Genomic DNA, 14,068 nt, shown 5'->3' on the forward strand with positions numbered 1-14,068 from the left:
TGTGAATCAACTATTGAAATCAATGTCTTCTGATCGGAATGAAATTTTCACCAATTATAGTAATTGAGACACAATTTTTCAACCAGATCGGTCGAGAACTCTCTGAGTTAGAGGTGGTCAAAATTTTACATTTTGGTCAAGCACCGTTTTTTTCTCATCCATGTAAGTTATTACCTGTTGTTCGTAGCTAAATTACTCCTAAATAGTTCAATCTTTCAAAATAAAAAAAATTTTGAAATTTTTTTCCGAAATTAAAAAATAAAGACAAAATTGAAGACATATTTGGTCGCTTAGTGGGATGCGATTTGGATATCTATCAAAATAAATATTTTGTAATTCAAAATATACAATATTTGACTTTTTTTTGCAAAATTAAAAACATTGTTAACTTTATTTCAAAAATGAAACTTTTTTACTTTTTATACCCTTCACCATGAGTGGCAAGTGTAAATATAAGTTTGTCATTCCGTTTGTAATTTCTACATTTTTCATTTCCGACCCTCTAAAGTATATATATTCTGGATCCTTATAGATAGCGGAGTCGATTAAGCCATGTCCGTCTGTCTGTCTGTTGAAATCAATTTTCTGAAGACCCCAGATATCTTCGGGATCCAAATCTTCAATAATTCGGTCAGACATGCTTTTGAGAATCTTGCTATTTAAAATCAGCAAAATCGGTCCACAAATAGCTGAGATATGAGGAAAAAACCAAGACAACCTCGATTTTTGACCTATATCTGGATTACTAAGACATTAATATAGACAATATGGATCTCTAATGATAGATATTTCAAAGACATTTGCAACGACGTATATAAGACCATAGTAAGTTGGACCTACAATGGGTCAAAATCGTAAAAAAAAATGTTTAAGCCGAATTTTTTTTTTTTCAAAAAATAAAAATTGAAAACACAAACAATTTTTTTTTTTAAATTTAAAAAAAAAAAATTTTAAATAACAATCGAACAAATTTTTTTTCAAAAAAATGAAAAAAACAACTGGAAAAAAAATTAAATTTTGTTTACCTAAAAATATTTAAAATTTTAAAGTATAATTTGGTGAAGGGTATATAAGATTCGGCACAGCCGAATATAGCACTCTTACTTGTTTTTTCTCAAAAGAAAGCTTAGGTCCATTCCTTGAAGACCTTTTTGGTCGCTTAGTGGGATGCTAGTGGAATATCTATCAAAATAAATATTTTGTAACTCAAGACATACATTTAATACGTTAAATTGCTAAAATTTTGACGAAAAGACATATCCTGGAATTGGTTTAAATTGAATAATTTGTAGTGGGTTTATTTCATTACAAAATACACACTTTTAGGCACATACATACGTACATAGAAACATATATTTAGACAAATGCCCCGACGAATGTAATCGGGATTTGCAAAAGAACAAAAGCAAAAAATAAAAAGCTTAAATTAAATAAAGTGCATACACGCCACATTAATGCAACAGTTCACATTTGCCAGCATAACAATTCACCCTTGATTCGAGTGTCGGACTTCTAAAACATTATGTTGTTGCTAGTTTTTTTTTTGTTGTTTTTTGTTTATTTTTTTTATATTCTGTGAATTGTTTTGTTTCATTTGATTGTATTTTTTATGCTTAGACACGCGATCCACATGGCCACGACATGCATCAACATCAACAACACCAGCACCAACACCAACACAATATAATTAACAACAATACCAGACGCAAAACGAAAAGTACCGAGGACATGAATGTCGATACCAGCACTTTGAAGCGTATGCTTAAGCCCATGACTAGCACTGAAAGCCCAGTGACATCGCCTGAAATGGGTAGAAGACGCTACAACTACTACAACGCCAACGCAGCAAACACATTCGGGCCGCAACACATGCACCAACATGCCGGTGGCATGGGTGGCATGCATCACATCATGAACAACAATAATACATTGGGTGGTGGTCGCCCGACCAGCCAGTCGTCGCGATTTTCGGGATCAAGGTAAAACGCATTTAGGCAAACAAACAAACCAATAGTAACTGTTTGTAAATCAAACAGCTAACAACTGTAAATATTTACTAACGGATTGTGCTTGTTACTTTACTTTACTTTGTTTACATTGCTTTTGTTTTCGTATTAGATCTTCCCATGAAATTGGACGTGGTTATACACCACGTAATTTATATTTGGAATTGGAACGAGAACGTGGCTGTATTGAAGGTTCGCCACCTTCCGATAATGTAATGTTCGATAATCAATGTTACGCCACTACGCCCAGTTCCAGTAATGGCAACTCCGATCAGGATCAGTCATCGTATGTACAACGTCCTCCAGGTGGAGGCGGCGGCGGCGGAGGAGGTGGTGGACGTCATCAACATCGTCATCAGGGGCCCAATGTTACACCCACACCTGGTAGTCCCACTTCACGTCTATTACTCGAATACGAGATGCATTTGCGCAACACACTGGCCAAGGGCATGGATGCTGAGTCGTACAGTCTCCACACATTCGAGGCTCTACTCTCGCAGAGCATGGAAAATTTGGGTAAGTTTTTGTTGGGATCGTCTGAACGGCCTTACAGCTACTACGTGCGCTTAAGTAGTTAATTTTTTTAATGCATACAATTTGTTAGAGAGTTTTTCATTTAATAATCGTATCTAAGTAAATTTTCATATTTAATTAGTATATTTATTTTATTAATACCTTCTTACACACTCAATTTCGTTGAAAAATGTTAAAGTGTTTAGAAAATGTGTGCTTAATTTGATTTTAAGTGAATAGTTTATAGATTTTACAGAGCTTTAGTGGAGTAAAAACAATTGACAAGTGGCTTAGGTTACCATCACAATGTGTAATTATTTGAGGAAATATGACGAAGCTCCATTTTTAACAAATGATCTTGCTTATCTTTTGTAGGAGCATATAATAAAATTATGAATTTTTATTGCGATCTGTTCCAAATTTCATTAAGTAATTATTTGTTTTAACCCTTTAATGCATATTGTTGCCAATTATCTATATTCCAGTTCCACTTAATTTTAAACGAATATAAGCTTGATACTAATTCAGATTCTAATTCAGAAAAATCAAAGTACGAAAAGTTTCAGCTAACGAAATTCAAAATCAAACTAAAGCTAAATGAAATATAATAAATAAAAATCAACTTAATATTTGATACGTTATAGACAAATAAAAGTAAAAATCATGCATTTAAGGGTTAAATTACGTTTTTATGTAAGTTTTTTTTGTAAAAACATGGATTTTGTGTAAAAACTACGCTTCTGTGTAAAAACATGGATTTTGTGTAAAATCAACGTTTTTGTGTAAAATTACGTTTTTGTGTAAAATTACGTTTTTGGTTAAAAACTACATTTTTGAGTAAGAAATAAGTTTTTGTGTAAAAACAACGTTTTTGTGTAAAAACTAAGTTTTTGTGTAAAAACTAAGTTTTTGTGTAAAAACTACGTTTTTGTGTAAAAACTAAGTTTTTGTGTAAAAACTACGTTTTTGAGTAAAAACTACGTTTTTGAGTAAAAACTACGTTTTTGTGTAAAAACTACGTTTTTGTGTAAAAACTACGTTTTTGTGTAAAAACTACGTTTTTGTGTAAAAACTACGTTTTTGTGTAAAAACTACGTTTTTGTGTAAAAACTACGTTTTTGTGTAAAAACTACGTTTTTGTGTAAAAACTATGTTTTTGTGTAAAAACTACGTTTTTGTGTAAAAACTAAGTTTTTGTGTAAAAACTAAGTTTTTGTGTAAAAACTACGTTTTGTGTAAAAACTGCGTTTTTGTTTGAAAACTACGTCTTTGTGTAAATACTTTGATTTTGTGTAACAATAGGATTTTGTGTAGAAAACACGTTTTTGTGAACATCAAACTGAATTTTTCTCATAAAAGTTTCGAATTCGAATTTCTAACTTCATTTTTATTTCTTTAAATATCCAATAAATTGTCTCCATGTTATATTCGTAAAATGCAAATAATAATTAATTTCCCAATAAGCATCAAAGCCCCAATAATTCAAGCACTTGAACATATTGTTGGAATTTGACTTGCTTGTTTTCAACTTGAAAAATATTTGAAAAAATCAAATATTTTGCAAACAAAAAACATATGGCTTGAATTTATGTATCCTTTATACTGGAGACTGCTACTGATATAGAGTGTAATAAAACTATAATTCAAGGCTTGAATTGCACTTGCTTTCGACTTGAATTCCAATAAAAACGCTTATTGGGTTATATTTTAACACAGTATTATTGGATCAAGTTTTGCTTTAAGTGAAATTATTGCTCAAGATTTGATCATATGCAGGGAATATTTAAAAAACTTACAATATACAATTGCCCAAATCACAATCAGAATTGATGTCGTAGTGTTGTAGAATTGTATATCATAAATATTTTTCAAACAAATTTTTCGAAACTAAAACAAAACATTAATAAAAAAATTACGACATACAACGATACAACGCTACGACACCAATTGTGAATTGGGCAAATAATTTATTTGAATAATAAAGTGTTATGAAATACTATGATTTTGAAAATTTTCCCCAGATTTCAATAAAATTTCCCACAATGTTATATATCCGATGATGCAATTTCGGTTTCCAAAAATAATATTTTGAAAACTTACATAACATCATCATAGTCTTAAGTAGTTCTTTAAAAGTCGCCCAAAATGTTTAGCCCCGTTTTTTGCTTAAAGAGGTCAAAGGTCATAAATTTGAAGCTTTAGCTTAAAGCCCTTAAATATTTTTCACATGGGAAATAATAACTAGAGCTAGAACTAAGAAGTAACTTTTATTAAGAGTTTATTTTAGTTAATTAAATAAAAATAGTGAAAAATGGCTTAATTTCAATTTATTTCCAAAAATTATTAAATAGTATTGTAGTAGGATAAAAAAGCATTTTTCAATGGTTTTCGATAAGTTTTTGTTTATTTTTTTCTTAACTACTCGTAATTCATGTGATTGAATTTAAATTTAATTATGAAGATTTTCTAATTCATCCTCTCTAACACATTCATTAATTGCATTCATTATATTTCCATGCACTTCCACTAAATCCAATACCACCAACCACCACTACCACAAAACCACATCTCGATCAACGTAATAAAAATAAAATTAAAAATCATTTAAAAAAAAAAATAAAAATAATAAAACACATACACAAATCAGAATTTGCCGAGAGTTTGCCCGGATCAATGCAACGCAGCCCGTTTCCCATGCGCAGGCGTAAGTAGTCCAACCCATTTAGCGCTAAAATCGTGTGCCAAAATCATTTCGTTTGCTTTTCTTTTACGTTATAATTGTGTTTTTTTTTACTTTTTTGTGTTTTATGAAGTATTTACTGGTAAACAAATTATATTTTTCTTAAACGCTTAATGTTTGTTAAAACTATTTTATTTGTTTGTTTATTTATTTAAACAATTTGTTTTTATCTCTATGAATTCTGCACTGATTTAAACGTTGGCACTTTCGTATAATTTTGTTCACATTTAAACCAAATCTCTATGTAAATTCTTTTAAATCCAGCTACTAGTGCTAAATCTTCTACTCTACCTTTGCCTCCACATCGTCCTCTGTCTGCAGTGCGCGATAAGGAGCGTGATCGTGAGCGAGATGGTTACTACAGCGATCGCAATGAGTTGGTGCGTGAGCGTGAACGTGAAAGGGAACGAGAACGTGGTTATTTGTCTGATCACAATACAAGGTATGTGCGATTTTATATTTTCTTCATCATTTTCATGGTTTCTAATTATATTTCTTGTCTTAGTTTCTCAAATTCACGTTGTGCTTCGTGCATTGGTGAATCTGCCAGAGCTCAATGGTTTCGTCATTCGGATGGTTGGCGTTCTGGTAGCTCTACTATCGGTTCTGGTTCCGGTCAAGGTCTCATGTCTCAACAGACCACTAGTTCAGGCAACAAGCGTTCACCCTGGGACTCCTTGCCATCTTTAAGACAAGACAGTAGTTTAAATGACTCTGGTTACAAGTCCGCCAGAGCTGATTCCTTAGAACAACGGTAAAAAACAGCTACACATTTATATAATGATTTTTATTTTTTATTAGGACTAAAAAATCTGATTATTTTATCATTTCCAATTAAAACCAAATAGAGCCGAATTTATACGCCAAGATAGTTTAAGATCTGATTATTTAAGTGATCGTGATTCCCGTTATGGTATCGTACAACAAGCTTCCATCGAGAGCACCGATTCACGAATGTGCTATTTGACATCTTCCGAGGTACGTAAATCATTATTATCTATTTGAACGAACATATTTATTAAATTATTGTATGTAAATTGTGTTGATGTTTAAGATATTATAAATTGAGTTAAATTGTTTTTTTTAATAACATAAGATGGGGGGATTTGAACATGGACTAAGTTCTATTGCAAAGACGTCTGTTATTACAATATTTATGTTCGGGAATACAACATATCACTGTTACCTATTACATGCATAAATTTTACTAATAAAAAAAAACCGAAAACTACTTCTAATACCCGTAATTTCAACAAATATATATTTAACAGTGCTTAGTTGCTTATGGAGTAAAAATACTTGGTCATTTTTACCCATGGATTTTGATTTAAAATTAATGATAAGTTACCCTCTAGGTAAATTTATCTGCTGGGCATATTACACCGTAGATATATATTTGCTGAAATTACGGACATTTAGAAACGTAAATAATATTTATTAAATATATAATTTTTATACATGTATTTGATATTAGAATTAGGGTTTTTATCCCGGGAATTCCCGGTACAAATTTCCCGGGAATTTTGCCAATTTTTCACTACCCGATTCCCGGGATTTTTAGTCGGGAATCCCGGAATTAAAAACTAACGAAAATACATAGAAAACAAGTTAGAACTCTGTTTTTTTTTACCAAAAAACAGTGAAAAGTTTTTTTTATAGTTTTTTACTTATATCTTAGCCGCTTATTATTATTTATTTGGGATTTTTCGTATGAAAATTTAAAAAGAGAATTCATTATTTATAGATGTTATTTCTTAATGAATCATTCTATTTTCTTCAAATCCATAACAAAATAGTTTCAAGAATTTATAACCCCCAGTAACACGAAGTCTGGTTAGGTGTTAACTAATAGTTATACAGACAGTTTTCATACAAAAATAATTTTAACCAACAGTATAACTATTAGTTAACGCATAACCAGGATTCGTGGAGGTAAAACGATTAAAGTTTTCTTCAATTAAAATCTAGTACAAAAAGGTTTAAGACAATTTTTTCAATTAATTTTGTAATTGATTTGATTTAATAAAAATTTAATCATTTAAAGTTTGAATAAATTCTGTTATTAATTAACTTTAAAATTAATTCAGTTTAAACAAAGACTTTGGAATGAATCTAAAAAATTAAATATTAGGAATGGATTTATGGAATGAAAGGCTGACATTTTTTAATTACGGATTAAGATTTTAGTGAATTAAGCTCAAATTTTATTAACTAATTCGAAGCTCTGATATTTAATAATTATAACACTAAGTTTTTATATGAAATTTGTCTATAATATTCCTAATTTACAGTATCATTATATATTTCGGGAATAGCCGGGTACCAGGGAATGTAGAAAAAAATTTGCCGATTCCCGGGAATTAAAAATGGTCGGGAAATTAAAAACCCTAATTAGAATACATAGAATAAACACATAGAACGGAAGGAGATCTAGTTGTTGTCTATGTTAGAATATATGCATTGATAACACTAGTTTACAAGGTTTTTGCTCATGAATTGAAACATATGGGGAATTGTGTAATTAGGTATTCTAACTTCAGAAAAAATATTTAAAAAAATCCTGGACGTCAAACTTTTGAGATATTTCTTAAAAACGAAACATATAAAAATTTACATTAAATTAGTACAAAAAAATTAAAAGTGAAGTGTTTTAGTTCTATTTTTATAATTATTTTCATTTGTCTCCCTCACAGTAGTCTTCTAGCATATTCTGATCCCAAAAACCTTGATAATTCCTCTCGAAAATCTTCAAATCTTCAAACGCTCTCCATGTTCGTCACTCATGTGTCCGAGGTTTTCCGGGAAAAAATCCACATGAGAATGTAAAAAGTGAATTTTGAGGGATATATTTACACCCATCAGTTCAAAATTATGTAATAAATTCACAACATTATCTCTGTAATTTTGACTTTTCTTATTCCCCAAAAATTCTTGAACAACAAGTTTAAAAGAATTCTATGCTGCATTTTCAACGTCGGTTAATAGACACTCAAATTTGGTATCAACCAAAATGTTTCTTATTTGACGACCCACAAATATGCCTTCTTTAAGTTTAGCCTCGGAAAGACTTGGGAACACGCTGCATAAATATTGAAATGCTGGTTTTGTCTTATCTAAAGCTTTTACGAAATTTTTTAATGTAAATAAGCATTTTGCAGTGTTTGTGTTATAGGAAAACCTTGATTTGACTGAATAATTTTTCCGCAAATAAAACAAAAATGATCTGGGTTTATTTTACACTTTCCAGAAGACATTTTAAAATAGTTTTTACTTTAAAGTTTTGTATTTAATAGCGATTTATTAACGTTTATCTACAGGAAAGATGTACTTTTAAACAGTATTTATTTTTTTCCCGTTAATTTTTTTTGGAATTTGTCAAAACAATACAACTCTGAAAGTATCTAGTAGCTTCGCCAGAGTGTTATGTACCCAAAAACGATGTGAATACCTAATTACCACAATTCGGTACACTACAGTATGCATTAGTAGTACTCAGGTCAGGGGAAAAATAAAAACCCATATATCTCAAAATTTGGACGTATAGAAGGGAAGCAAAAAATGGTCAATTAACTAGCGTCCCTAGCTCTTCTCGAAAATATAAGTTTCATTCCATGAGCAAACAAAAATGTTTGATTTGTAAACTAGTGTAATTTATGGAGTCACCATAAATTCAAATGGATCCATATATGGCTATACAATTTTTGACTTAATTAATCATTATTAAATCGGGTTTTTTTATTTTAAATAGCAAAATTCTCAATAATTATTAAAAATTAAAAATACTGAACTCTTAAACTCCGTTAAATCTAAATTAAACAAATTGTAAATAATAATATTTCATTTGAAGATTTTATTAATCAGTAGAGAGATTTCAAAATAGATTTTGATACTTTTAATATTATCACAAATTTACCTTATATGTAGTTTTGTTTATAATTTGTATGACAAATTTTATTGCAACTAATGGAACCATCACAAAGTGTTTGCTATAGACATATGTAATTCATTATAATTGTTTTTTTTTTAAACAAACACAAACTGCGAAGCGTTTTACTTATCTGCAGATACACCAGAGTCTCCGTTGGGAACCGAACCCGAATCTAGCGCTCTATCATCTGGTCTATCGGGGCATTATGGTGTTCCTTATTACAGTAATAGACTGTATTGAAGCCACAAAAAGGGGCATTCAGATCGATGTGGAATTTTAACTAAACGTTACTTTGCCTTTACAGGATTTTTAGACAAATAAAAAAAATCTTAAGATCAATAGCGATCACTGCTAAGTAGGGATGCCAAACCGGACTGGATTTTTAAAATCTGTATTCGGGATTTTATAAATTAATTTAATTTCTGAATATTGAACTTTGAATAATAAAAATTAATCATGAATATGAATAATCAAAAGGTTCAATTAATCTACAATGGAAAAATACTTGGAAAACGGCCTAGCGTGGGTTATAGGTCTTGCTGAGTACACTACAAATTGTCTCTAAAAATTTCAGAAACACCCTCAAATTCAGAAGTTATTCTGAAAAAACCGTTTTCAGTGATGTTCATCGACTTATCGACCTGTAGCTTAGTCAGTTTTTGTCCGACTTTAAACTTTTTAACGGGTTTGGAAAGAAAACTCATTACGCTTTAAAATTACGCGCATTTTTTGATACATCTTTAAGTTATAGGTATTATTTTTGTTAAGAATATCTAAAAGAAAAACAAAACTTATAAAATTTTTTGATTTTAGTCGCTTTTCATTGTTTATTTTGATATGAAAGTTTGTAAAAATTTATACCAGCATATATAGGAAATTTAACAAAACATGATTTTAATTCTTCAAATCGTATGAAAATTCTAAAAGTTATTCAACTTTTAATTAACACCATTTTTTAGTATTTTCTCCCCCAGCGCATATAAATAAAAATAAACAAAAAAACTGTAGAAAAAAAATATTTGTAAAATTTTGAATAACTTTTGAAAAAAGTTTAATAACTTCTGCAAATATAAACCGATTTTAACAAGTAATATCTCATTTTTCCCCATATAAAGTTGTGTTTAAAACACTGTGCAAAAAAGAATAGGTTTTCATAGAAAAATATTAAATTAACTATTGTTGAATATGAAAAATTACGAAAAAAAAAAAAAATTAAGCGAAACTTTTTATAAAAACCTAAGCAATTTTTTTTGATATACATTTTGTGTATACATTTTATGAAAGCTTAATTCTTTGTCTATCCATAATTATTTAAAATTTTGAAATCGGTCTAAAAATGTGTGAGTTAGAGGTACTAAGGTACTACGACCTACCGTAAAACAGTTTTTTCAAAATATCTCAAAATTTTGAGGGTGTTTCAAAATCTTTGAAAACGGTTTTAGTATGTCCTCACCTAGGCCTACAACTCCAATTAGGTCGCTTTTCAAGTTCTGACAAAAAGTGTCATTTTGTAGCACAGTGTAACTAATCTCTTAGTTTATGATAAAAAATAATACAATTTTTCAATTCACAACTGACGTTGTATGAGTTACAAGTCGTTTGAATTTACAACAGTTGTACAAATGTTATTGATAATTTCTATGTAAATGTTTTGTACAACCCCTACAACATTTTTGTTTTTCAAATGTTGTATGAAATTTTAAGTGTTACCAAAAGTTCATATCCATACATAAACATAAAAATTAGCTTATTTTAGTTCAAAATGACAACCAAACTGTAATACTGCAATCAATTGATTGATTTAATTTATGAAAAACGATAATTTGCTTAAAATATTTGTCAATTGTTTGCATTTTTTAAACAATGCAGACATTAGTTTGCTATTTTTCTCTTGCATTATTAATTTTACATATTAATAGACTTTTCACATTTTCAACGTTTGACAAGGAAAACTTACGACATGGCGAAATTTGTATTCACAACAACAATAGTTATATCATACAACGTACAACAATTGAACAATTAAAATTTATATTCATGTTATTATAGTTTACAGTCAAAGCGAGGAAACTGCTTCCTGATTGAAATCTCCAAAAAAAAAAATTTCCAAAATCAAAAACTTTTTTGACTTTTTTTTTTCAAAATGGGCCCTTTTTTCTTAGAAGAAAGCTTAGATATTTTCCTTGAAGACCTATTTGGTCGCTTAATATGATGCGAGTTCTATATCTATCAAAATAAATATTTTGTAACTCAAAACAAGCTATTTTTTTTCAAAATGGGCCATTTTTTTTTTGCTCAAAAGAAGCTTAGGTCTTTTCCTTGAAGACCTTTTTAGTCGCTTAGTCGCTTAGGGATGCAAGTGGGATATCTATCAAAAAAAATATTTTGTAGCTCAAGACATACAATTTTTGAGTTAAAACGTTTATTTTCATATATATCCCACTCGAATACCACTACGAGACCAAAAAGATCATAAAGGAATAGACCTAAGCTTTCTTTTGAGCAAAAAAAATTAAAAAAGGGCCCATTTTGCAAAAAGTCAAAAAAGTTTTTGAAAAAAAGTCATAAGCTCATATTTTAAAAATTATTTGTAGATTGTAAATACTTCTAATAAACTGTCTTCTAACATTTGAATTTCCTTGAAATAGCAGGGGAGAGGGGGTCACGGGGACACGTTTGAACAGGAGGAGGATCTTTCAACAATGTTAATAAAATCTCAGTTAACAATTTTTTCCGACCCTTAAACGAATTTTCCACAGGCGACCTTATTTTCTAGCAACGTCAACAACTTTCGCTAGTTTTTTCAGTCTTCGATTTTCTTCAAAATGTAAACAAACATCATGACAAGCCGTTTCCAGAAAATTTTGGTAAAAAATTGGTTTTAAATGTTATGACACCAAATCTTAGTATAATACACTTCATTGTTGTTAAAACCAAAACCTAGCATAAAGCTACAACATGAAATGTTCCAGCAGTTTAGCTTTTGAACAGAGACAAACTTATTTCTACATAGTTCAGCCATAGTTGACCTATTTCAATGATTTTCAGTAGAGCTTCGAATGTTATCTGGAGTCTTTAGAAAGTTGATTTCACTTGATAGTATTGAACGGATATCGTTAAATCGAATTATATTTTAAAATACAAAATTTAAAAAAAAAATTTCAAAATTTAAAAAAAAAAATTTCGAAATTGTTTTCCAAATTTTTTTTAATTTTAATTTTATTATTGAAAAAAAAATTATGACAAAAAAATTTTTTTGTTAAAAAAATATTGGGGTTAAAAAATATTTTCCCCGATTTTGACCCATTCTAGGTCTATAACCATATACATCCATACATACATCGTTGCAATGGACTTTGAAATATCTATCATTATTGTCTATATAACTGACTTAGTAATCCAGATATAGATAAAAAATAGGCGAAAAATCAAGGTTGTCCTGGTTTTTTCCTTATATATCAGCCGTTTGTGGGCCGATTTTAAATAGCAACCGAGCCGGGTTAGGGTCTTTCTATATTAAGGTAACGATATGCACTCTATAGGGTTGCAAATTAATCTTTATTGCAGAAATTAAAAACTGAATGACTAATTTATATACATATATGTACCTACCCTATGATTAATATGTAAAACAGCGACTGTTCTTAAAAGTTCTTTAAATCCAAAAAAAAAGAGATGAAATTCTTACGCATCGTATGTTTTGGATCTTCAAAAGCAACTTCCATTCCTATTTTTCATGTATTTCTACCCGACACCACCAAAGTGGCCTTCGGTCCATAATTGGCTTCCATACAAGATCCATTTCCGAAAATCGCTTTGACATAGATATCCATATAAAATTCAACACAAATAAGTTTTGAATCTTCGGAAATCATGTATCTACATTTAATAAAAATCGGTCCATGATTAGCCTTTAAATGCATATTGTTGCCAATTGTCTACATTCCAGTTCCACTTAATTTTAGACGAATATATGCTTGATAGTAATTCAGATTCTTCTTCAACAAAATTAAAGCTATAGGAAATATCTATATATTTAAAAATGAAATGGTCCATGTATGTAATACAATCACGTGAGAACAGCTTGAGCGATTTGGTTGATTTTTTTTTATTCGATTTGAAATTTTCAGGAGATGGTTTGTAAGGAAAAAAATTAAAAAATTCCGGGTAAAACTCGGAAATTTTTTTTTTAGTCCAGTCAACTGTAATAAAAAAAAATCCCCCTAAAGTATGCAGTACAAATTTAGATATTTTATTTGCAAATAAATAAGAAAAGGCAGGTGTATGTGGGTTGGAGAAACTTGAAGAACTAACATTAGTAAATAGCTACATGGCGAAGCCGGTGCGGTCAACTAGTAATAAATAAAAATCAAATAAATATTTGATACTTTATAGAAAAATAAAAGTAAAAATCTTGCACTTAAGGGTTAGTACTAGCTCCCTAATGTAGGGTATTATATGGTCGGTTTTGACAGAAATTACCTTCTTACTTGTTTATTACTAACGTCATTTTTTTATATTTAATCACATCTCGAAAACATTGCAAATTTGAAATGTTTATCATCTAAACTCATTTAGATGATTTAATACACTATTTGATTTAAATCGAATAAAAGCTATTTACTTACTTACCTCACAGACTTTATACGAATTCTTTAAATACTATTTAATGTTTACTAATAGTTTCAAAGTAAGCATAAATAAATTTGCAAGAACTTGTATAAACATGCAGTATTTTGCTTTAGTTTTGCATTAGTTAACTATGTAAATCAAATCCAATTAACTGAAATGAAAATAATATTCTGGTGGCGCTAAAAATAATACAGTAAACTAAATATTATTCAACAACTAAAAGCTAAAACTTGGCCAGTTGACAATTTA

General features: G+C 29.6%; 1 protein-coding gene across 7 annotated transcripts in view; it reads left to right on the forward strand.

Annotated features, from left to right (window-relative positions):
* sif (still life) overlaps positions 1 to 14,068 on the forward strand; it is a 238,008-nt gene that overhangs the window by 18,744 nt on the left and 205,196 nt on the right. For 6 of the 7 annotated variants that reach the window (XM_065502960.1, XM_065502958.1, XM_065502962.1 and 3 more), the window contains exons 7-12: positions 1,618 to 1,979; positions 2,119 to 2,522; positions 5,167 to 5,223; positions 5,524 to 5,701; positions 5,765 to 6,013; positions 6,108 to 6,237. In XM_065502960.1, the coding sequence (XP_065359032.1) occupies positions 1,618 to 1,979; positions 2,119 to 2,522; positions 5,167 to 5,223; positions 5,524 to 5,701; positions 5,765 to 6,013; positions 6,108 to 6,237 (1,380 nt within the window). The remainder of the gene's footprint in view (positions 1 to 1,617; positions 1,980 to 2,118; positions 2,523 to 5,166; positions 5,224 to 5,523; positions 5,702 to 5,764; positions 6,014 to 6,107; positions 6,238 to 14,068) is intronic. The other variant, XM_065502964.1, reaches the window with a different exon arrangement.

This window comes from Calliphora vicina, chromosome 3 (genome assembly GCF_958450345.1).
Source record: "Calliphora vicina chromosome 3, idCalVici1.1, whole genome shotgun sequence".
Classification (NCBI taxonomy): domain Eukaryota; kingdom Metazoa; phylum Arthropoda; class Insecta; order Diptera; family Calliphoridae; genus Calliphora; species Calliphora vicina.